Below are 22652 nucleotides of genomic sequence, written 5' to 3'. Positions count from 1 at the left end.
AAATGACAAACATTATACCCACACACACACACACACACACACACACACACACACACACACACACACAGCCAGGCGTGTTTAAAGCTGCCTCTGGCTCTGGTGTTGTGTTGATTAATTAATTTATTTTTGTCGGAAACTCCGAGGAGCGAGCGTGTTGTGCTGCATGAAGGGGAACATTAACAGCCTGCAGGTTAATGAGTCCTGACTCCTCCGGATGTTTGGAGCACCAGAGGATACCTGTGCGAGACGGGAGATTTCAGAGCCTGGGTTTGTTTATTTATTTATTTCGAAGGCAGGTTATGTAAGCACTTGCATAAAAATCAGCCCGAGGCAGCAATCCTTTGAGACGTTTACCTTTTACCGCTTGTTGTCCGTTTGTTTATTGAAGTCAGCGTTTTTTGTTGTGTCGTGTGAAGCCAATGGTTTCCTCTGTAGAACAGAGAACGGGTAGGAATTTGCACGATGGCTGGGTTTCTTTCTTTCGTTCTCTCTCCCTTTCTTTCTCTTTCTTTAGCTATACTCCTCATGAACCATATCGCAACATGAATCCATGTCATGCAAGGAATTAAACACTTGGGGGTGTGCTGTTCTAGGACCATGATCCACAAAGAGGTGGTGTGATGAGACAGAGTTACTGTTCTTGCCCCCGAGGCACATCCTGAAGTGCTTTATTCCACTTCCACCACAGCAGTTTAGTACATTTATTTATTTATTTATTTATTTTAAATGACGGCATTGTACTTTTTATCCGTTTATAGCTATGTTTATTATCGTGGAACGTCTGAGAAACAAGTCCGTGTTTGCGCTTGTGTTTATAGCAGCTATAAAGTCCATACGCACCTTTTAATACGTTACCGAGAAAGTCCTGAAGATGCCGGAAAAGCGCTCACACTGGAGACTCATTCCTTCAATGTCAATTAAACATCCGCGATTTTTCCGCGCCTTCCGACCAGTCGGAACGAAGAACTCCGCAGAGCTGTGGGATAAATCTAACGCAATCCGAGCGATTTATTTAGCGGCCACAACGTCGAAATATCAGCGCTTTGAATTCCCGTGTTTCCCTTTTTTCTTTTTCTTTCCCCCAGATGATCTAAAGATTGCATTTTTAAATCTGCGTGACTCAGCCGGGAAAGTCTGCTCGCTTTCTTCTCGAATACATTAGAAGGAAGGAGTTGAGTATGCGGGTCGATACTCTCTGCGCGCCGAGGATGCGTCTGTATTAACCAGCAGCGGAGTGCATTAAATCCTCACAAATCTCATTTTAATTGAAAAGAGACGCAGCAATTGCACAATGTCCACTTTATCCAAAGTTCTAATGTAGCGTTTCTAAGAGAAGCGAATGAACTGTACGTTCTCCGAGCGGCTAAAAGGATCCCGTTGTTTTTTTTGGTGCTCGTTCGCGACGGATCCGTTTAAATGGGTTAAAAGCAAAGTGCAGGATGGCCTTGGCATTTACATCTAAATTAAACTGATTTCCACTGACATGTGGTCGGGGAAAGTGGATTCTCTGCCCTTCCTCGGTCAGACAGATAGATGTGCAAGAGGAGTTCTCAGACTCGAGCCTAATTAGCCCTATGGATCCTTCTCGGACACGGACTGTCGAGAAAAGACAGCTCGATAAATGAACCGGTCCAGTGGAGCAGAAACCGGCCGTCGCTGTTACCGTCATCGTGTAGAGACGGATTCAGTTCCCGGATCTCTTATAAATGTGTAAAATAAAAAATGGAGAGAAATAAAATCAGTAGAGTTCTTGACCGGGTTCTTGTGCAATCTGGAAATCTTTGTCCCTCCTACCTAATTATAATATTCAAATATCTGTTAACGAGAGTTAACGAAGGGATATTGGTGGAGGAGAAGATATCTTTAATGCTGTGGAGGCCATGTGGTGGTGATCATGCGTGACGGGTGTAATCGAGTGTAATAATACACGCAGTAATCGCTTGAGCTCGATATCGGCTCACCGGCAGTAAAGATATTTGCATGTTATGTTTTTTAAAGCGGTGAATGAAACAACTGCAGAGCAGCTGCTGTAAAATGAGTTGTGTGGTGGAGCACTTGATTTGCTGAACACGGATTTGTGTCACAGTGTGAATCTACAAACCTGTTGGACCCGACTGATGTTATTTATGGTTTAAGACTTTTAACGGAATGTTATTGGAGCCGTAGCGTCTACCGCGCCGACGTGGACTCGACGTGACCGTGGACCTACTTCCTTGTTGAGGAGTTCCCTTGTGAATCTGGTTCCTCTCAAGGTTTCTTCGTCGTGCCGTCTCGGGGAGGTCGTTTTTTCTTGCCTCTGACTTTCTCATTAGGGCTAAATTTAAAATTTATATCCGGATTTCCGCTTGGACAGTGTGCACTGTTAAAAGTGCTATATAAATCAAATTAAACCGAAATTAATTTTATTCTGAACATCCTGCTTCGTGCTTCGTTTCCGACCGTCCGCCTCCATCTGCACGTGAATTACACCGTCCTCTCTCACCTCCAACAGAGTATAACCCTCCTCCATGAGAGTATAACCCCTCCTCCATGAGAGTATAACCCCTCCTCCATGAGAGTATAACCCTCCTCCATGAGAGTATAACCCTCCTCCATGAGAGTATAACCCTCCTCCATGAGAGTATAACCCCTCCTCCATGAGAGTATAACCCCTCCTCCATGAGAGTATAACCCTCCTCCATGAGAGTATAACCCTCCTCCATGAGAGTATAACCCTCCTCCATGAGAGTATAACCCTCCTCCATGAGAGTATAACCCTCCTCCATGAGAGTAAAACCCTCCTCCAACAGAGTATAACCCTCCTCCATGAGAGTATAACCCTCCTCCATGAGAGTAAAACCCTCCTCCATGAGAGTAAAACCCTCCTCCATGAGAGTATAACCCTCCTCCATGAGAGTATATCCCTCCTCCATGAGAGTAAAACCCTCCTCCATGAGAGTATATCCCCTCCTCCATGAGAGTATAACCCTCCTCCATGAGAGTATAACCCTCCTCCATGAGAGTATAACCCTCCTCCATGAGAGTAAAACCCTCCTCCATGAGAGTATATCCCTCCTCCATGAGAGTATAACCCTCCTCCATGAGAGTATAACCCTCCTCCATGAGAGTATAACCCTCCTCCAACAGAGTAAAACCCCTCCTCCATGAGAGTATAACCCTCCTCCATGAGAGTATAACCCTCCTCCATGAGAGTAAAACCCTCCTCCAACAGAGTAAAACCCTCCTCCATGAGAGTATAACCCTCCTCCATGAGAGTATAACCCTCCTCCATGAGAGTATAACCCTCCTCCAACAGAGTATAACCCTCCTCCAACAGAGTATAACCCTCCTCCATGAGAGTATAACCCTCCTCCATGAGAGTATAACCCTCCTCCAACAGAGTAAAACCCTCCTCCATGAGAGTAAAACCCTCCTCCATGAGAGTATATCCCTCCTCCAACAGAGTAAAACCCCTCCTCCATGAGAGTAAAACCCTCCTCCAACAGAGTAAAACCCCTCCTCCATGAGAGTATAACCCTCCTCCATGAGAGTATACCCCTCCTCCATGAGAGTAAAACCCTCCTCCAACAGAGTATAACCCTCCTCCAACAGAGTAAAACCCTCCTCCATGAGAGTATAACCCTCCTCCATGAGAGTATAACCCTCCTCCAACAGAGTATAACCCTCCTCCATGAGAGTATAACCCTCCTCCATGAGAGTATAACCCTCCTCCAACAGAGTATAACCCTCCTCCATGAGAGTATAACCCTCCTCCAACAGAGTATAACCCTCCTCCATGAGAGTATATCCCTCCTCCATGAGAGTATAACCCTCCTCCGTGAGAGTATAACCCTCCTCCATGAGAGTATAACCCTCCTCCATGAGAGTATAACCCTCCTCCAACAGCATAAACCCTCCTCTGTGAGAGTATGGCCCCTCCTCCGTGAGTAAACCCCTCCTCCAACAGAGTATAACCCCTCCTCCAGGAAAGGAGGTGTGGAGAAGTGTGTGTGTGTGTGTGTGTGTGTGTGTGGAGTTGAATTGAACTGAAGGTACCCTGTGTGAGTCAGGTAAAGGCCAGACCCGCCGTTCCTCTGATTCAGCTCATTACATTCAGACGAGTAATATAGCGAGTGGCAGACCAAGGCCACCGGATTCATCACGAGTTCATATCGAGTCGCGTTTCAGGCGAGTCTGCAGACGGCGCGGGCTTTTATCTCCGTTTGTTTATCTCGTGGTGGTAATTCCCTCTAGTCCAGTGAGCAATAGAGACAATTACAAATACTCAGACTTGAAAAGCGGATTAAACTGATTACACACACGCCCCTTTGCCTGAATAATAATAATAATAATAATAATAATAATAATAATAATTTCATTGTGTTTGGTTTTCCCGTACAGCTGAACGATGTTACATGATATTTCTGGAGAAAGAGTCTGCGTGGGGTTAATGATCCGTTACGAAGGACCGGCTGTTTGAAATTGGATTCGGAAAAGGGTTTGGTTCTAACCTGTCCTGTTTGAGGTGCGGTCGAATCGGGCAGGAATTAAAGATACAGTAGTTGTTTTATTTTTTTATTTTATTCCTTACATGTCCAAAAAAAAAAAAAAAGAAACCCTGTAAGATACGCAGGTAGAATGTGATTAAATAAACAGGTTTACGCCGTGCCCTCGGGTAAAGTGTATTAAGTTGCTATGAAAACGTGTTTGGAAAACTGACTTCTTGTTTGTGTTTGGATTCAAAAAAAAAAAAAAAACTTACATGATGCACCTTTTAAAGAACACAGGATATACCGTGCGGAATTAAAGAGGCAGTTGGAATGCTTCATATAGGTCTGAATTGATTTCTTTCAAACCAAATCTTCTGCCATCGTCTTATCACTCGGCTCGCCTCGCTCTTCCTCGCTCGCCTCGCTCTTCCTCACTCGTCCTGTCACTCGGCTCGCCTCACTCTTCCTCCATCGGCTTTCCTCACTCTTCCTCACTCGTCCTGTCACTCGGCTCGCCTCACTCTTCCTCCATCGGCTCGCTCTTCCTCACTCGTCCCGTGGCTCGGCTCGGCTCGCCTCACTCTTGTCATGTGATAAATGAAATCTGACTCGTGCTGATCTGTGCTGTGATTCGGACTCATTCGGCTCGTGCTGAATTGAACCGACGCGTTCGGTTTTAATTGTAGCGTCCGTTTTCACGCCCAAAAAAACGATGTTGAACGTTGTGCCTGCGATAGACTCGTGTGTGTGTGTGTGTGTGTGTGTGTGTGTGTGTGTGTGTGTGTGTGTGTGTGTGTGTGTGTGTGTGTGTGTGTGTGTGTGTGTGTGTGTGTGTGTGTGTGTGTGTGTGTAGATAGCGTTTACTGCGAGTTTTGCTCATCACGATAATCGCACACGGTGTTGATGATAATTAAATGTGGCATATTTTCTTATCGGGGTTTATCGTGAAAGTGGTAATCGTTCCATCCCTAATCAAGATTAAGTTTTTATCAAGGACGATTTGAATTTTTATTTCAGATTGAAAATCATGGGTACATTCAAGCACTTTATCTTCCATTTCCCCCCCCGGTTTTGAATATATATATATATAAATAATATAATATCCCGCTTATCCACGAGGCGGCGGAGTGTGAAATGTGTTTTTAATAGCCCGAGTGAAAGCCGTGTGAGTGATGTGTGCCTACACACTGCTGCATCGAGCCCTGACGATGTACCAGCGTTCCATACTGCCGATGAATCACAGCCGAGGCTGGAATATGGAAATGATGGTCACAGCAGACTTGCCCTCCATCACACTCCATCACACCCCATCACACTCCATCACACCCCATTTCCATTGAGATGTCTCTGAGCAGCTCCGAGATTAAAGCTCAGGTTTTAAATGAAGCGCAGACCTTCAGGACCTGGAGGAGTTCTGTTCGCTTACAGATCAGGAGATTTCTTATCTGCACTAGGGCTGTGTAGGAATAATAATAATAATGATAATAATAATTATAATAATAATAATAATATTGTAATAATTTGAGGGAAAAAAAAAGTCTTCTCTTCTGGGAAGGCTTTCCACTAGATTTTGGGGCGTGGCCGTGGGGATGTGTGTTCATTCAGCTACAGGAGGGTTAGTGAGGTTGAGGTCAGACGCTGATGTTGATGTAAGGAGACTCCAGTTCCAGTTCATCCCAAAGGTGTTCAGTGGGGTCGAGGTCAGGGATCTGTACAGGACACTCGAGTTCTTCTACCTTCTTCCAACCTTCACACACCACGTCTTCATGGAGCTCGCACTCTTCGTGCGCTTTGTGTCGTGCTGGAACAGGTTCGCGTCTCTTAGTTCCAGTGAAGGGGAACTGTGATGCTACAGCGTACGAAGACTTTTAATACCCTTGTGTGCTTCCAGCATTGTGGGAGCAGTTTGAGGAAGAACCACATATGGGTGTGAAGGTCACGTGTCCACATACTTTCGGCCGTATAGAGTATTATGTTTCTTCCTCCTGTAATATCATGACTTTATTCTGGAAAGCCTGGCTCTAGAACGCCTCGAAGAACCCCCCCCCCCCCCCCCCCCCAGCATCGTAACCTTTTAGCAAAAATAACCGCTATTCAGTATAAAAGGTTTAATATTATCAGCACACAGGTGTGTCCTCCCAGCATCAAAAAGAAATCTGCGAAATGATCACTTGAGCATCCGTCGTTCAGCCGAGACGGACTCTCTGTCGCTCGTTACATGATAAATGTGCTTTGAGTAATGAGTCAGTGTTTGTTTAGTTATTCCGTACACAGCCTAATATTAAACATTGTAAACGTTCGTCCAGGGTCACTTAAAATAAATAAATAAATGAATAAATAAATTCACTCGCACGTTGTTTTTCCTTCTGTAGACTCACTGAACTTCAGGTGTGGCTTTAATCAAAATGCATTGAGAGTATATATATCTACAGCGCCCTCCATTAATATTGGCACCCTTCTTAAATATGAGCAAAGAAAGTGTGAAAAATTGTCTTTATTGTTTAATCTTTTCTTTAAGACATTCACAGAAATCCTCTGCTCGCATGGATATCGAACAATTGCAAACACAACACAGGTTTATCCAAAATAAAATCATTGTTAAATATAGCTGTGCAACAATTATTGGCACCCTTTTAGTGAGTACTTTGTGCTAGCTCCCTTTGCCAAGATAACAGCTCTGAGTTTTCTCCTATAACGCTGATGAGGTTGGAGAATACATGGCGAGGGATCTGAGAGCGTTCCTCCGTACAGAACCTCTCCAGATCCTTCACATTTCGAGGTCCACGCTGGTGGAGTCTCCTCTTCAGTTCACCCCACAGGTTCTCTATGGGGTTCGGGTCAGGGGACTGGGATGGTCAGGGCAGGACCTTGATTTTGTGGTCAGTAAATCATTTCTGTGGTGATGTTGATGATGTTTTGGATCACTGTCCTGCTGGAAGATCCAACCACGGCCCATTTGAAGCTTTCTGTCAGAGGCAGTCAGGTTTTCATTTAATATCTGTAGATATTTGAGGAGTCCATGATGCCATGTATCCTAACAAAATGTCCAGGTCCTCTGTCAGAAAAACAGCCCAGAACATTAAAGATCCTCCTCCATATTTAACCGTGGGCATGAGGAACTTTTCCATACGGCTACCTCTCTGTGTGACCAAAACCACCTCTGTGTTTATTACCAAAAAGCTCTATTCTGGTTTCATCTGACCGTAGAACCCGATCCATTTGAAGTTCCAGTCGTGTCGGCACACTGAAGACGCTCGAGTGTGTTTTTGGATGAGAGTAGAGGCTTTTTTCCTGAAACCCTTCCAAACAGCTTGTGGTGATGTCGGTGACTTCAGATTGTAGTTTTGGAGACTTTCTGACCCCAAGACACAACTAACTTCTGCAGTTCTCCAGCTGTGATCCTTGGAGATGTTTTATCCACTCGAACCGTCCTCTTCACAGTGCGTTGAGACGATACAGACACACGTCCAATTCCAGGTCGATTCATAACATTTCCAGTGGACTGGAACTTCTTAATTATTGCCCTGATGGTGAAATGGACATTTTCAACGCTCGTGCTATTTTCTTATAGACACGCCCCATCGTGTGAAGCTCAACAACCTTTTACTGCACATCACAGCTATATTCCTCACTCTTAAACAGTGTTATGAATGACTGAGGGAATTCGGCCTGTGTGTTACCTCATATTTATACCCCTGTGAAACAGGAAGTCATGGTTGAACAATTTCCTGTTCCTAGTCACCCAGGTGTACTAAAAAATGTAAAATATCAATGTTAATATACTTCAAATATATTTTTCTCATATGAATTCATAGAGCTGCCAGTAATTGTTGCACACCTATATTTAACAAGTTTGTTTGTTTATTTATTTATCTATTTATTTTTTGGATAAACCCGTGTTGTGTTTGCAATTGTTTGATATCCATGAGAGCAGAGTATTTCTGTGAATCTTTTTAACAAGAGATCGAAAGATTAAACAATAAAGACAATTTTTCACAGCTTTCTTTGCTCATATTTAACAAGGGTGCCAATATTAATGGGGGTGGGGGGGGGGGGGGCTGTAAACTTTGACATGTCTTCATGCTGGATATTTTACAGATGGTTGCTGTGTCTCCTCTGGGACTCGAACCAAGCTCTGATTTCCTGATTCACGCCGCATTGTTTAACCTATCCCATCGTGTAACGTGCACGCACAGATTCCATCCACATCTGCCATGACCTTTTTTTTTTTTTTTCTTTTTCCTTCCCCTAGCCGGAGACTTTGTTGCCATGGTGAAGGGAATGCAAGTGAGGGGGCAAAAAAAACCCCCTTGATGCTGGACAAATCAGGATGCTAATCACATCTCCGATATCACCTTCACTCGACGGACCTGTCCTCCTGAAACAGGAGGATTTTAACGACGGTTTGTTTAAGATAAACAGGTTTTAAGCGGTAACCCGAGCGACCAGATAAAAAAAAAAAAAAAAGCACACACACACCAAACCCAGGAGATGGATGGCTCTGTCAGAAGTGGGCAGGATGTGTTCGCTGGATGTTGGCTATTTTAATGCGCTCTTTGACGTGCAGTAGGTGTGAAGCCTGTGTTCGAGGAACACGTGGTGGTGAGAACCTGTTTATATCGACGTGCTGAGGCACTTCCTCTGGAACATAAACCATTCTGCTAGCACAAACTCTCAGACTTGCGTCCCTGGGTTCTGTCAGCTGTTCAGGAAATCTGCTCCGTTTTATAAAGTTTACAGTTCTCTAGATAAACAGCTGAAGCAGCGTCACGCCAGTGTTGACTGATTAATCCCGCGCTGTTCGACCGAGCGCTTGTTTACGTCTCGTACAGACGAGGATCTGTGTATCCTGTTAATATTCAATCTCTCTCTCTCTCTCTCTCTCTCTCTCTCTCTCTCTCTCTCTCTCTCTCTCTCTCTCTCTCTCTCTCTCTCTCTATCATTATATATTTATATAAAATATATATTTCCACATTTTGACTCTCTATCTCGGTGACTTGCTCGTAGGGCTGTTTACTGACCCCCACGTTTATGTCACGTTACACTACAGCGCTGTCGAATTCTCAATTCTGATTGGCCAAAAGCCGTCGAGTCGTTCTCATACGTTACCGTTTCTATAGTAACAGCTCGTACTTGTACGACGGACGCCCAACTAATCACGGATCTTCACATAAACGGATGTATTTATGGAAGGAGTCTCCAGTGTCGGCGCTTTGTAGCAGTCAGAGGTGAAGCTGTAGCGTTCAGTTTTCCAACGTTTTCGGGACAGAGGACTTTACGCCTTTTTTTTTTTTTTCCCCTCCCCCGGTAACAAAATCTGACCAGCTGCGTTTTTCTTTGTTTGTTTGTTTTATTACGACTGTAATAGATCGCCAAATAGAACGAGATCGAATGTTTATAGCTGCCGTAACGTAAGCGAGAACAGGAGCCGACTTGTTCCACAGCGTTTTATGTGATGATGAAATGTAGCTAGAAACGGATAAAAAGTACTACGTGTTATTTAATGAATAATAAAAGATAATCAATAAAGGGAATCGTTTAACTGCTGAAGAGGAAAATGGTCAGCTTGGTGGTGGTAGAAGTAACGACTTCCGCTTCATCGCTCCACCCCGTCGCTGATTCTTTTCCTATAAGAGCACAGCACGCAGCATGTTGTTCTTCACTCGTGCGCCGGTTTAAACCCGTGTCTGTCCCTGATGCTGTAGACGTTCTCTCTCGGAAGTAAATGGGTACGCTTCCAAATTGAACGCTGGAATGATTCGAATGATGCGCGAGGCCTCGGTATCGTGCCGTGCCGTGCCGTCTCTGCTCCTCGTTGGATCAGGTCAGCACGGTGCCGTGACGGTGTGGATTTTTACACCCACTCCAAACGCGTCGGTGTGTGAACGTCAAGGAGAAACGGAAAGCGCAGCACTTCAGTGAAGAGTGACGGGGAGAAGCGACTGACGGGTGATAATTAGAGGTTGATTATCAGGGAAACATCAGCCGCAAATGTGTGTTTATAATCTCATGAAAAGCACAAAGTTCACGCCGTTCAGTGTTGCCAAGCAACTACATCGTAACATTTGCCATCTGCATAATGAGAGATGAAGGAATAACTGGATGAGCCGTCACGTTAGGATGATGATGATGATATTAATAATAATAATAATCTATAACGAGACTGGAAGTGATGGTGTGGTGTGAGTGTGTGTTGGAGAGAGCGTTCGCGAGGGGGAAGCGGGACGGCGGTCACTCGAGCGGCTTCGGACCTCAATCAGAATGAGCGACAGGTGTGAAATCAACAGGTGGCGGTGTTCACGACCAGGTGGACTTCTCGCTTTGGCCGGAGACCGCACGGCGTCTGTGTTCGCCAAAGAAACGTTCGTCATATCATCATCTGGTACAGTATCGCTGCAACACGCTGATGGCATTAATAATTCCTCTGAAATGAAGGCGAATTTCTGAATCGGTGAACAAGAGTGGCTCACGGCGCTTTTTTTAGTTGGTTTAATCTGCAGATTGATTCGGCAGAGTGACGTATTTTTGATGAAGGAAATGATGAGACGGTGCCATGATGATTCCAAGCATTAAAGAAGAAGGGGAAAAAAACAAAGCTAGAAGACGAGGGCTGCGTGATGTGACGGAAGTGTTGTCTTCATGACGCATGAAAGCCTTTTACGAAGGAGATCATTAAAATAAATATCAATAACAGAAATCTAAAATGTTTTCATTTCTACAACTGAGCCAAAAAAAGAAGTACTGTAGTGCTGAAAAGAAGGAGAATTTTTTAAAAAATGTGAAAATTGAAGATTCAATACAAAATTTTACAAAGTGGGGGAGGGGATAGAAAAAAACCCCAGCAAGTCCCCAGTAGTTCTTTTAATAAATACATTTAAAAATTAATAATAAAAAAATCCAGTAGTGCTCCATTTATATATACAATAAAATAAATTCAGTATTCGATAAATAAAAACTAGAATGCGCTAATTACTAATACCTGAACAAAAAAGTAGCACTGAAAAGCAGGAGAAATAATAAAAATATAATAAATGTACAATCTGAAAGATTCAATACAAATTTTTAACATCACCGTTTGTGTTGTTATTAAAAATGTTCTAAAAACATAACGCGATATCTCAGAAAACTGTATCCTGATACAACTTACCACAATATTAGTGCTGTGGTATTATTATTATTATTATTATTATTTCTTTTTCTTTTCTTTTTTACATTTCTGGGAGGATTGGAAGTGATGATTTGGTGATCCTGTTCCTCAGGTTCTGTTCTTGGCTGACAGAAGTGGAGCCTGATGCGGTCTTCTGCTGTTGTAGCTCCTCCCCCCAGGGTTTAATGTGTTCTGAGATGCTTTTCTGCTCAGCGCGGGTGTCAAGACTGCTTATTGGAGTTCCTGTAGCCTCCCTGTCTGCTTGAAGCCTGTCAGTCTGTCTGCTGTTCTCACCTCTTTCTTTAACAAGGCGTTTCCAAGACGTGTGTGTGTGTGTGTGTGAGTGTGTGTGTGTGTGAGTGTGTGTGTGTGTGAGTGTGTGTGTGTGTGTGTGTGTGTGAGTGTGTGAGTGTGTGAGTGTGTGAGTGTGTGAGTGTGTGAGTGTGTGAGTGTGTGAGTGTGTGAGTGTGTGAGTGTGTGAGTGTGTGAGTGTGTGTGTGTGTGTGTGTGTGTGTGAGTGTGTGTGTGAGTGTGTGTGTGTGTGTGTGTGTGAGTGTGTGTGTGTGTGAATGAGTTCCAGAGGATTCTGAAGCAGTTTCTGAAATCCTCGAACTGGCACCACCAACCACGCGACAGTCCCCTTTGTGAGCTCACGTTTCTCACTCGCGTGTTTGACGTGAAGCAGGTCCGTGCGATTGTAGCGTTATCGTCATCCCTACACGCCACTGCGTTCCAGTGATGTTCATCGCAGGGTAGATGACATCACCAGACCTGGTGACTGTTACGAGTTTTGCATAGGAGCTGCGCAAAAGCATGGGCGTGCACTTTTACGAGCCATACCCCGATATTGACTGGCACTTCTCGGAAGCCCCGCCCCCTTCCCCACCATCGCGCATGCGCTTGGCTGGACTCGCAGGCTGTCCTCGCTTTCTGTCTTGAATATTTTGAGTTTATTAACGTAAAATAAAATCTATGAATATGTCTGGATGTTTGGGTTAATAATAGCTAATATTATTATTATTATTATTATTATTATTATTATTATTATTATTATTATTACGTCTCCCCTGTTCTCATTAAAAGTGAAACGGTGGAGGATTAAATCGTTTATCGTAGTATTTTAAACCGGAAGAAGTTGATCAGGACGAGAAGATCAGTATCACTCGAGTGAGCGTTAACTGTAACCTGTACCTGCCCGATTTTTGTGCTATGCAGATGTTGTGCTGCTGCTGCCACGTGATTGGCTGATTGGATAATTGCATGAATTATGAGCAGGTGTACAGGTGTTCCTAACAAATGGAGTGTGTGTGTGTGTGTGTGTGTGTGTGTGTGTGTGTGTGTGTGTGTGTGTGTGTGTGTGTGTGGTGAGAGATTATTTGACAGGGAATATCTCCTCAGCTGTTGCGTAGTTGAAACCATTTGAGTTTGTTTTTATGTCCTGTCGCTGCTTTTGCTGAAATCCCCGGTCTATGAACGGGACCTTTTGAAAGGTTTTGGTGTAGTTCTGCCTTTTTGGTTGAAACCTTTTTTTCTTTTTTCTTTTCTTTTTTTTTAAATACATTATTATATTCCATCAGCTTCCACGAGCCCATTGTGCGTGAACATTGAGCCGTTGTGTTTCTAGTGAATGCCCCGACACATCCGTCTCGTACTCCGAGAGCCGCCTGAGAGCGAGCGCGTCAATGCCCTGATACATTTCAACCAACAGATCTTCCCGTCATGAACGCCGAGCATCACAATGGCCTCTCTTTCATTCTGCCGCCATCCGTTTTTTTATTCTCATATTTCATCTGTTTTGCATGTGAGGACTCGTTGCTATTTGCATGAGCGTGTGTGTGTGTGTGTGTGTGTGTGTGTGTGTGTGTGTGTGTGTCTCTATAGAAAGGCTTCTCTATGGAAATAAAGCTTTATTAGCTGGATAACTGGACGTCTGCACGTTGGGAGGCAGATCTGTTATCGTAGTTGGTCATCTCGAGCGCTGAAACGTTTCTTCTTCTGGAGAATAATTCATGTTAATGATCGTCCTCCTGCACGGGAGATTTGCAGATCACAACATTCTTTCAGAGCAACATTTCTCTCTTAGGAAGGTCTGGAGAAACATCCAACATTAACGTGACCGTCGGTGATTTAATTTACGGCTATAAATAAGACAATTTAAAAGTCATCTGTTTTTTTGTTTTTTCACGGACTCTGAATAACGCCGTCTGTGACCGTTAGGACGGTTTTATCAGTCTGGTCCGTTCCCACGTGTGTAGTGTTGTGTTGTGTTGTTTTGTTGTTTTGTTTTGCACCTGACTGCAATATTTTCTAACAAACTTAGTTTCCCAAAATATATATATTAAAAAAAAAAGTCATTTAAACCAGGGAGTCTGTGACTCCCACAAACCCTTCGAGCGGATTTATTTCACAAACGTGATGTGGATCTGTGAATCATTGTCCCGCTGGACGTGTGTTTATCATCTGTTTATTCCAGAACTTATTACATCCAAGTTGTCATTATTTACAGGATTTTATTTATTTATTTATTTATTTATTTATTTATTTATTTAGGTATGGAATAAACTTATTTAATCCAAATGTGCACTCGAGGAGGTTTATAGCTGTTAGCGGTCGATAACGAAGAGTATAATTTGGATAACATTTCGTGAATTTTTTTAAATTTTTTTATTTTTTGATCCGTAGCTCGTCTCTGATCTGATGATGACTTCAGGTAAATCATCTATTTAAAGACTGGAGAAGCTGAAACGGAGAATCTGCCCATCTGGTTCATGTTTGGAAAACTCGATCCGTGGAGCGACGGCCATTTTCTTTCAGAGGATTATCGGCTGCGGTGTTTTTTTTTTTTTTTTTGTTTTTTTTTTTTCCCTCTGGTTGGGTCGGATGAAATGCCTCGCGGTCTCCGCGTCCGGATCGCGGTCCTCCAGTTGATGGATCGCGTTTCGGTAAATCCGATCCGTTTCGGTTTCCATCCACTCTGCGCATTTCTGTTATCGACAAAGTGAAAAGTGCGTTAAAAAAGAGAAAAGTTTGCGATAGTTGCCGTCTCCCGCCCGTTTCCATCCAGTCGGCCTCTTACTGATGAAATAGTGTGCGTGACGATGTCATCCTTTAAAAAAAAACAACCAAATTGTCGCGTAAGTTTTGGTGCATCGCAAAAGAAATCTGCCCTTGAGCCGTGTCCGTGCATCATCTCGTCTGCATCGTGTCCTCGGATCTTTGTAGAAGGGGCGGAGTATCCAGCTTCCTTCCATTTTAACCTCACACGTCACTGCAGTTGTGTGAACGGAGCAGCTGCTGGTCTGATCGGGTTCTGGGTATGCGGCGAAGCCCCTGGTACTGAAATGCATTCGTGACCATGAATCTGAACCGTCTGTTAACGCTAATCTGAGCAGCAGATCGCAGTGGCTCGTTGGATTGAGTCGATCGTGTGGCGCAGTCGCACACGGACACAGCGCCTGTAAACGAGCTAGGTAGCTGTGTGATTGCTATAACAGTGCCATTTTGTAGTATATACACTGTATTTACAGCTAGTTAGTTCATTTATATGAAGGAGGAACAGCTGTGTAGTAGCAAGAACAGCTCCTACACACACACACACACACACACACACACACACACACACACACACACACACACACACACACACACACATGCACACGCTGCTAGTTTTTTTTTTTTTATTTGGTTTGTTTTTGTGAGTGTGAGTCCCGGCCAATCGCACGCCGCCATTTCTTTCCTCATGAGCGCATGGATAGGAAATGAGTGCGACGCTCAAGTCCGGATGTTTGCGTGAACGATTTTTTCCTCGCCGTGCTCGCGAGCCGACCGTCGTTCGCTATCTGACAGGAAGTTTTGAAACGCTACTACATACAGTGCTCCGGCATGCGCAAACACGGACGTGTGATTAAAGGTCCCGCCTGGATTAAAATGATTATTTTTTACATTTTTATTATTACATTTCCAGCCATCGTGAACTTTTCAGCTTGGTCTGATCTGTCAGTCTGAGTGCGTTGATGTGCATCAGAAAGATAAACAGACTCTCTCCTGCCTTCTCTCTCCGTTACACCCGGGACGTAAGAGCCGAACGCCACGTGGGATCGCGACACCGCCGAGCTGAGCGCTGCTCATTAACACTCGGCCGGTGATTCACTCTGAACGAGCGATGAGCACTGAGTACAGAGTGTCTGCAAATATTTATAGAATATAACGATGCAGAGTAACGAGGGCGAGTTGAGGACGAGTGGGAGCGACGTGGTCCGGTAATTCGCTCTACACGCGTTCGATAAATGATTTACTGTTCGTACGAGCTGCGTCGAGAGATATTATTAGTTTTTCTCCTTCCAGTGAATTACGTTTGGCGTTCATGGGGAAATTAAACGAAGTCAAATGACGTTGTTTCAGTTCCTTGTTTATTGTATAAGGAATAAAACACTAAACGACAACAGGGCGGTGTGACGAAGCGGCGTTTTATCTTCTCATACCACAGCAGTTTGCAGACGATTATAATTTATATTCCTGTTATTAAAGAACAACACGTCACGCCCCCCCCCCCCTTTTTATTTCCTGTTCTCAGTTACATTACAGCAGCTCTAAACGGTCGTTCCCGCACCACCCTTTCCTGACGATGTCGTAAAACTTCATTAAAGCTTCGTCTCTGACACTGGAGACTCCTTCAATAAATATTCTATAAATGTAACGTTCAGCACAAGTCGCTGTGAATGAGCCGTTACTATGGAAACGATATCGCGTTAGAATAAGCGTGTTGATATAAACCTGTGTTGTTGCAGTTAGAGAAGGTTTATCGACACCTGACCAATCAGAATGCAGAATTCAGCCGAACGAACTGGAAGTTCGAAAGAGTAGAACTGACGGACTTTTCTTTCTTTCTCTCTCTCTTTCTCATGGCAGTAAAGCTGAGTGAAGCGTCTACCTCTTCCTCTCCACCATGGCCTCCAAACATCACCCTCCGCTCATGAAGAAGCACAGTCAGACCGATTTAGTGAGCCGCCTCAAGACTCGGAAAATCCTGGGTGTCGGAGGAGAAGATGACGACGGAGAAGTTCACAGATCAAAGGTAAAAAGAAGAAGCCGGGTGCATGTTCGTTTATCCCGCACCAAACGAGCGCACGGTCCGTAGCTCCTCCGCCGGAAGCGAGGTCTTTTTATCACAGACGCAGTTTAGGTCGAGCTCACAGCGTTCAGCCAGACTTTAAAGACGCCATAAAATATTCCAGAGTAGCCGAAAGTGTTTACGAAATACAGCAGAATATTTATATATACACCGAGAGAGAGAGCAGTAATCAGGTCCTATCTGCAGCACTCCTCATAAGAGGAAAGGGCGAATACATCTGGAACGGTTGATGTTCAACAAGGACATATGGGCGTGATGGTCGGGGGGTGCACATACTTATCGTATCGTATCGTATCGTATCGTTTCGTTTCGTTCAATACGAGGCTATGGATTTCAGGACGTCTGGGCATCGAGAGATGCATCTGTTCATCACAGAGTAGCACTTGTATTACATGAGGTGTAATAAACCTTTTACATGTATTCAGTCACACGCGCCATCTTCTGAGAGTCGTTTCGTCTCAAATCAGTAGGGATTAGAAGGGATAAAAATATAAATAAATAAAAAAAATGAAGTCTCCTGTTTTTCTTTTAATGTATGTATGTATGTATGTATTTATTTATTTATTATGTTTTACCACGAGCGAACGTGTTGGCATTCTCTAGTGTACCACCTCGAGGAAAACAAGCGCTGGCTTGGATTAGCAGGAACTGGAAGTCTTTCAAATCCGGTGTCGGTCTTCCCGGTCTTACAGCGCTGGCGGTATGGGTCGCCCAACCTGAGTCAGAAACCTGCGAAACAGCCCTTCAGATGCTTTTTAAACATGTCCACTTCAATTCGTTGTCGAGCACCAAGCTTCACGTGTTTCCGTGACCGCGGTCAGGACCAGTCTGCGGTATGCTAATATTTCCACATGCTTTTAGATGTCTGATGTTTTATTGCTGTGAAGTGCGCCGCACGGAGCACTGCTTCAGTCGACTGAATTCAAATAAACGATTTTGAAACAAAATGGCCGCCTACACACGTATGTTTAAAATATATATTTATATATAAATAATTAATGTGTGAAATGGCACCCTTCTGTCAGTCAGGTCGGGTTCCTCTGGTCTTAAAGCACGTTGTAGTAAAGGGCTGTGCATCAGACAGCGCTGAGGTCCTTTAATCCGGTACCACACACCAGAATCAGACATTTTCATCCCCGATGAATTTATAATCGCTCGTATCCGTTCTTAACTTGCTCACTATGGAACATTTCATATTTATTACTGTTTAAAATGTTGTTTTTGTGTTTATTTAATCATTTGTTTATTCTTTCTTTCTTCCTTCCTGTCTTTTTCTTTCTGTCTTTCCTTCCTTCCTTTCTTCATTTTTGTTTGCTTCTTTCTTTCCTTCTTTCTCCTTCTTTCTTCCTTCCTTCCTTCCTTCTTTCTTTTTCTTTCTATCTCTCTCTCTCTTTGGCTTTCTATCTTCCTTCCTTCTTTTGTTTTTTTGTTTGCTTCTTTCTTTCTTTCCTTCTTTTCTTTACGTTTTTAACCCTCCCTCCCTCCTTTCTTTCCTTCCTTCGTTTGTTTTTGTTTGTCCTTCCTTCCTTCCTTTCTTCATTTTTGTTTGCTTCTTTCTGTTCTTCTTTCTTCTGTCTTTCTTCCCTGCTTAATTTATTTCCTTCTTTCATTTTTGTTTGCTTCTTTCTTTCTTTCTTTCTTTCTTTCTTTCTCCTTCTTTCTTTCCTTCCTTCATTTCTTTATTTGCTTCTTTCTTTCTATCTTCCTTCCTTCTTTTGTTTGTTTGTTTGCTTCTTTATTCCTTCTTTTCTTTACGTTTTTAACCCTCCCTCCCTCCTTTCTTTCCTTCCTTCGTTTGTTTGTTTGTTTGTTTGTTTGTTTCTGTCCTTCCTTTCTTTCTTTCACTCCTTTTCTTTACTTCTTTCTCCCTCCCTCCATGAATGAATGAATGAATGAATGAATGAATGAATGAATGAATGAATATAGCCCTTTGTGCCGACATGGTGTTAAAAGTTTTAACTCCTAACCCAGCCAAGGGTGCCAATACTTTACTCCTTAGTGAAAATACCGAGGCGTTTGCGTGCGGTCCTTATCGAACGATGATAAAAAAAACGCACGCACACACACACACCGTCTGGCATTTTCCCCTCCAAATCCCGGATGTAATCAGAAGGGCGCTCGTTATGATGTGCCCTGTTCAGGGAGCGAAGAAAGTGACTAGGCAGCCGTTTGAGCTCGGCCGTAACTAGAAGGCGGTGGATCTGAATCGGATCGAGGCGATCAAGTCTGATGACGCCGAAAAGAAAGAGAACCGTTTTCTTTTCCGTGTAAACCTGGAACTACTCCCGATGATTCGCTGTGACTGACCGACTGACCAATCGATGGCCTGCCCTCATTTTAGCTCCGCCCACACGTTAGGTCTCGGATCCGAGTACAGCATGGCTAGCTCGGAGGTGAAAATGGCAACAACGTGGAGGATTATGGGTAATTCACACTGCTGGAAGAGCGCTAATAGAGTCTAAAGTACTGTATTATACGGTGTGTATCTACAAAAAAAATAGTTGTTGTTTTCTAATTTAATGAAATGTCATGACAGAAAAACATGAATACATTTTATTAGTTGCTGCCAGTATGTCTCTGTCTCTCAGTCTCTGGCCGGTGAGAGACCCTGTGACTGGCGTGGCAGGAAGGTCAACATGAAACGCGGGGCGTATTCAGAAGCAGCCGCTCTCCAATCTTTGTGTTGTGCGTGATTGTCCTCGGGGCCCCGGGCGGCTCGAATCAAAGAGAGCAGCCATTAGAGCGCCTCTCGCTCATCTCCTTCCTATTGAACAGGGACGAGGACCTCGTGTCCGTGTATAAATACAGCGTCAGATAGCATTCACTACTTTTAATAATAATCTGAAGGCAATGGAGTTATCTATCCATCTCTCTCTCTCTCTCTCTCTCTCTCTCTCTCTCTCTCTCTCTAAGTGTGTGAATTATTCCCTGTGTACTACAGGAAATGAGCTGCAACCACAGCAGGAAATTTATGTGGTTTGTGTCACATTTTTCTAGTTTTTTTGTGTACTTCCTGTCAATCTCAGCACTCTCTCTCATCTGCTGAGACTGTGCTTACACTGCGTGTGTAATCATGACTTGACTTGGTTATAAACTCTCGCTGCGCAGTGCCGAGCCTAAATCCAATTACGCTGTTGTATGCCGTAACGATCATTATTTCAGATGTTCAGTTTCACAGTCGAGCTTTCCAGTGACGGTTCATCCTAAATGTTTTCAGGCTGCGAGATAGCTGTGAGTCTGGATGTAATGTCACAAGCTTCGAAGTCTCTGAATATTCGGTCTCAAAACCACCCTTTAAAAAAAAACCCAAAACAACCTGCGTTACTGTATGTATGTTCGTTATTGCAGGTAAAAATATATCCAGGAGGTGGCGCCAAATTAGCCACGCAGCAAATAACATGGAGGTAGTGTTAACGTTTTCTTTTTATCATTGCACAAGGCGAGAGTCAATATCGCTTAGAAGTTCAAACAAATAATAAGGCAAAATACTGCATCCGACTGCGAGATCGAATCCCGACGATGCCACAGCCAAGCCAAGGCCTGGTCAGGGGCCAAGACCCTGTTTACACTAATGTGTTTTTAAAAGAAAACGCACAACTGTTGCTACGGTTATGCCTGTCGTCTACACTACTCCGACGTTTTTGACCCTTGAAAACGGAGACTTTCGGAAACTCCAGTCTCGTGTTTCAGTGTAAACAGACCAAAACGAAGACTTGAAAACGAAGGCGTGGCCTCGCCCGCATTCTCCCCCTGATCGAGTCTTCTGGATCACCGCGTCTCATTCCCTGATTCGTCAAGCCCCTACTGTATGACCGTGATGCTTTCTTGATCGTAGACACAACACGGAGACTGGACCGCGAGCTTTTCTGGCTCCGTCGTCATTCTTAGCAGCCATCGTGCGGTTCAGTTCTGTATTTTATGACGCTGCAGCTGCTACATGCGCAAGAGGCGAGCTACGATTAGAGCGATCGCCAACAAATCTCATTTCGAGCGGCGTAAGCCCTACACGGAACGCCGGTTCGGACTAGCAACCAACTTCCTGTTTACACTCGTATGCGCGTGTGCAGTGTGCACGAACGGTCATGTGACGAGCGTATCCGGTCGTGTAGCGTGGACGGAGATCGTCTCTGAAACGCTTCGGGAACGCCGGCGTGGACGAGGATCGTTTTCACTTTAAAACCACAACGCACTCGTGTACACGGGGCCCAAGATAGCAAAATTGTCCTTGCTGTCTGGGTGGGAGGGGCATACTTGGTCTCCCCTCACAATCACAGCGACACTAGCCAGTCATGGGCATCTGTGAGCTCATGTATGCGGAAGAGGGCAGACAGCGCTTTCCTCCGTGTGTGTTCTCTTGCCCTGGGAGGGTTGTAGGTGTTCAGGGTCGATTTTTTTTTTAATGTTTTGCTTCTTTTTTTTTAAAGCAATCATGCATTTGATTTGGTGTTTTCAAAAAATAGTTTTTTCAAGGAGAAAAAAACCGGCATGTTTGAGCGGCCCTGTTTACAACGTTTACACCATGTTGTCATCGCAGACGTCGTGACATGTTTATCGTGGAAATCGCGACAACAATAAAAACACGATTAATCGCTCCGCTCGAGCATTTCTTCTGTCAAGCCCGCTTTCTTTTTCTTTAAATGGTCAGCTGCTTACTCTGGTCTATAGCTTCTGTTGGGAATTAAAGGTTTAATTTTAATACAAAGAATGAGTTTTTGTTCCTGGTCACCCCCCCCCTTAAAGCGGCGATAGAAGACTGAGATAATTATATTTTGACATCGTCTGGAACATTTTTTCATCGTGGGAATGCAGATGTAACTCATTAAACCAGCTGGGAACAGCGAAGCCGCATTTAAGCGCGCGAGCTTAACAGTCTTATCTTTATTTTCATTGCTTAGCGTGAGCACAGTGGCCCTGAAATATATAAGAAACGCGGCGGTTTTTAACCCCGACTTGCGTTGCAGAAGTGATTGCACTTCGGCGTTCCAGCAGCACCGCCGATCCTCAGACAATCGGACGTCCTGATTGGCCGAAACACTGGTGCTTCTCTAGCAGCTATAAGTGGCTCGGATTTATGGTTGCGGTCGTACACGTCTTCACGTCATAAGCGTCCGTATGTGTTGCTTGATTTTTGCGGCAGTTCGGCAGGAAGTGACGGATTTGTTCTCTGGAGCACGTGGGATGGAGGTGGAGATGGAGAGGATGGAATCGCAGCTAATAACACCGGTGCAGTCCGTCTCCTGTCCGTCCCGTCCTCAAAATGGCCGCCGTCATACAGCGTGATCTCTCGCAGGAAGACAGCACATGTACGCTCTTTATGAAGTGGTGACATTTCAGTGTATTGATTTGGTGTCTTGGGTCATGCAAAAAAAAAAAACCCCAAAAACGCTACCTGCTGAGCAAACTGTGGAGAGATTTGGAAGAACGTGGTGCGGCGTTGCCGTGATACGACTTTGAACAGCGAGACGCCTCTAATTTGAACTTTTTCTGTAAAGCTCCTTCCACACTCGCACCCACGGGTGGAACACCAGGGAACGCGCGCGCTCGATGTCCCAAAATATCACAGCGCAACACCCGTTTCTAGGTGAAGAAGAGATCCTTTATTTCGTTCCATCATAAATTGCCTGACTCTCAGTCGAGTAAAGCAGCACTGTGTTTTTCCACGCCGCTTATTTTCTCTTTTAAAATATATATAAATATATAAATATATAATACTCGAGCAGGCTCAGATTTTCCTGTCTGCAGCTCCACTAAAACCCCTTCAATCCTGCTGTAATTCCTCCTCTCCCCCTCTCCTCCTCTCCCCCTCTCCTCCTCTCCTCCTCTCCCCCTCTCCTCCTCTCCCCCTCTCCCCCTCTCCCCCTCTCCTCCTCTCCCCCTCTCCCCCTCTCCCCTCCTCTCCCCCTCT

The 22652-nt window shown here is 44.3% G+C and overlaps 1 protein-coding gene across 1 annotated transcript in view; it reads left to right on the top strand.

Moving 5' to 3' along the window:
- tp53i11a (tumor protein p53 inducible protein 11a) overlaps positions 1 to 22652 on the top strand; it is a 44633-nt gene that overhangs the window by 4410 nt on the left and 17571 nt on the right. Inside the window, exon 2 of the mRNA XM_017478929.3 lies at positions 16525 to 16690. Within this exon, the coding sequence (XP_017334418.1) occupies positions 16562 to 16690 (129 nt within the window). The 5' untranslated portion in view covers positions 16525 to 16561. The remainder of the gene's footprint in view (positions 1 to 16524; positions 16691 to 22652) is intronic.

Source organism: Ictalurus punctatus, chromosome 10 (assembly GCF_001660625.3).
Source record: "Ictalurus punctatus breed USDA103 chromosome 10, Coco_2.0, whole genome shotgun sequence".
NCBI lineage: Eukaryota > Metazoa > Chordata > Actinopteri > Siluriformes > Ictaluridae > Ictalurus > Ictalurus punctatus.
Note: the sequence above shows the minus strand (reverse complement) of the source record. Positions and strands in the feature narration are given on the sequence as shown.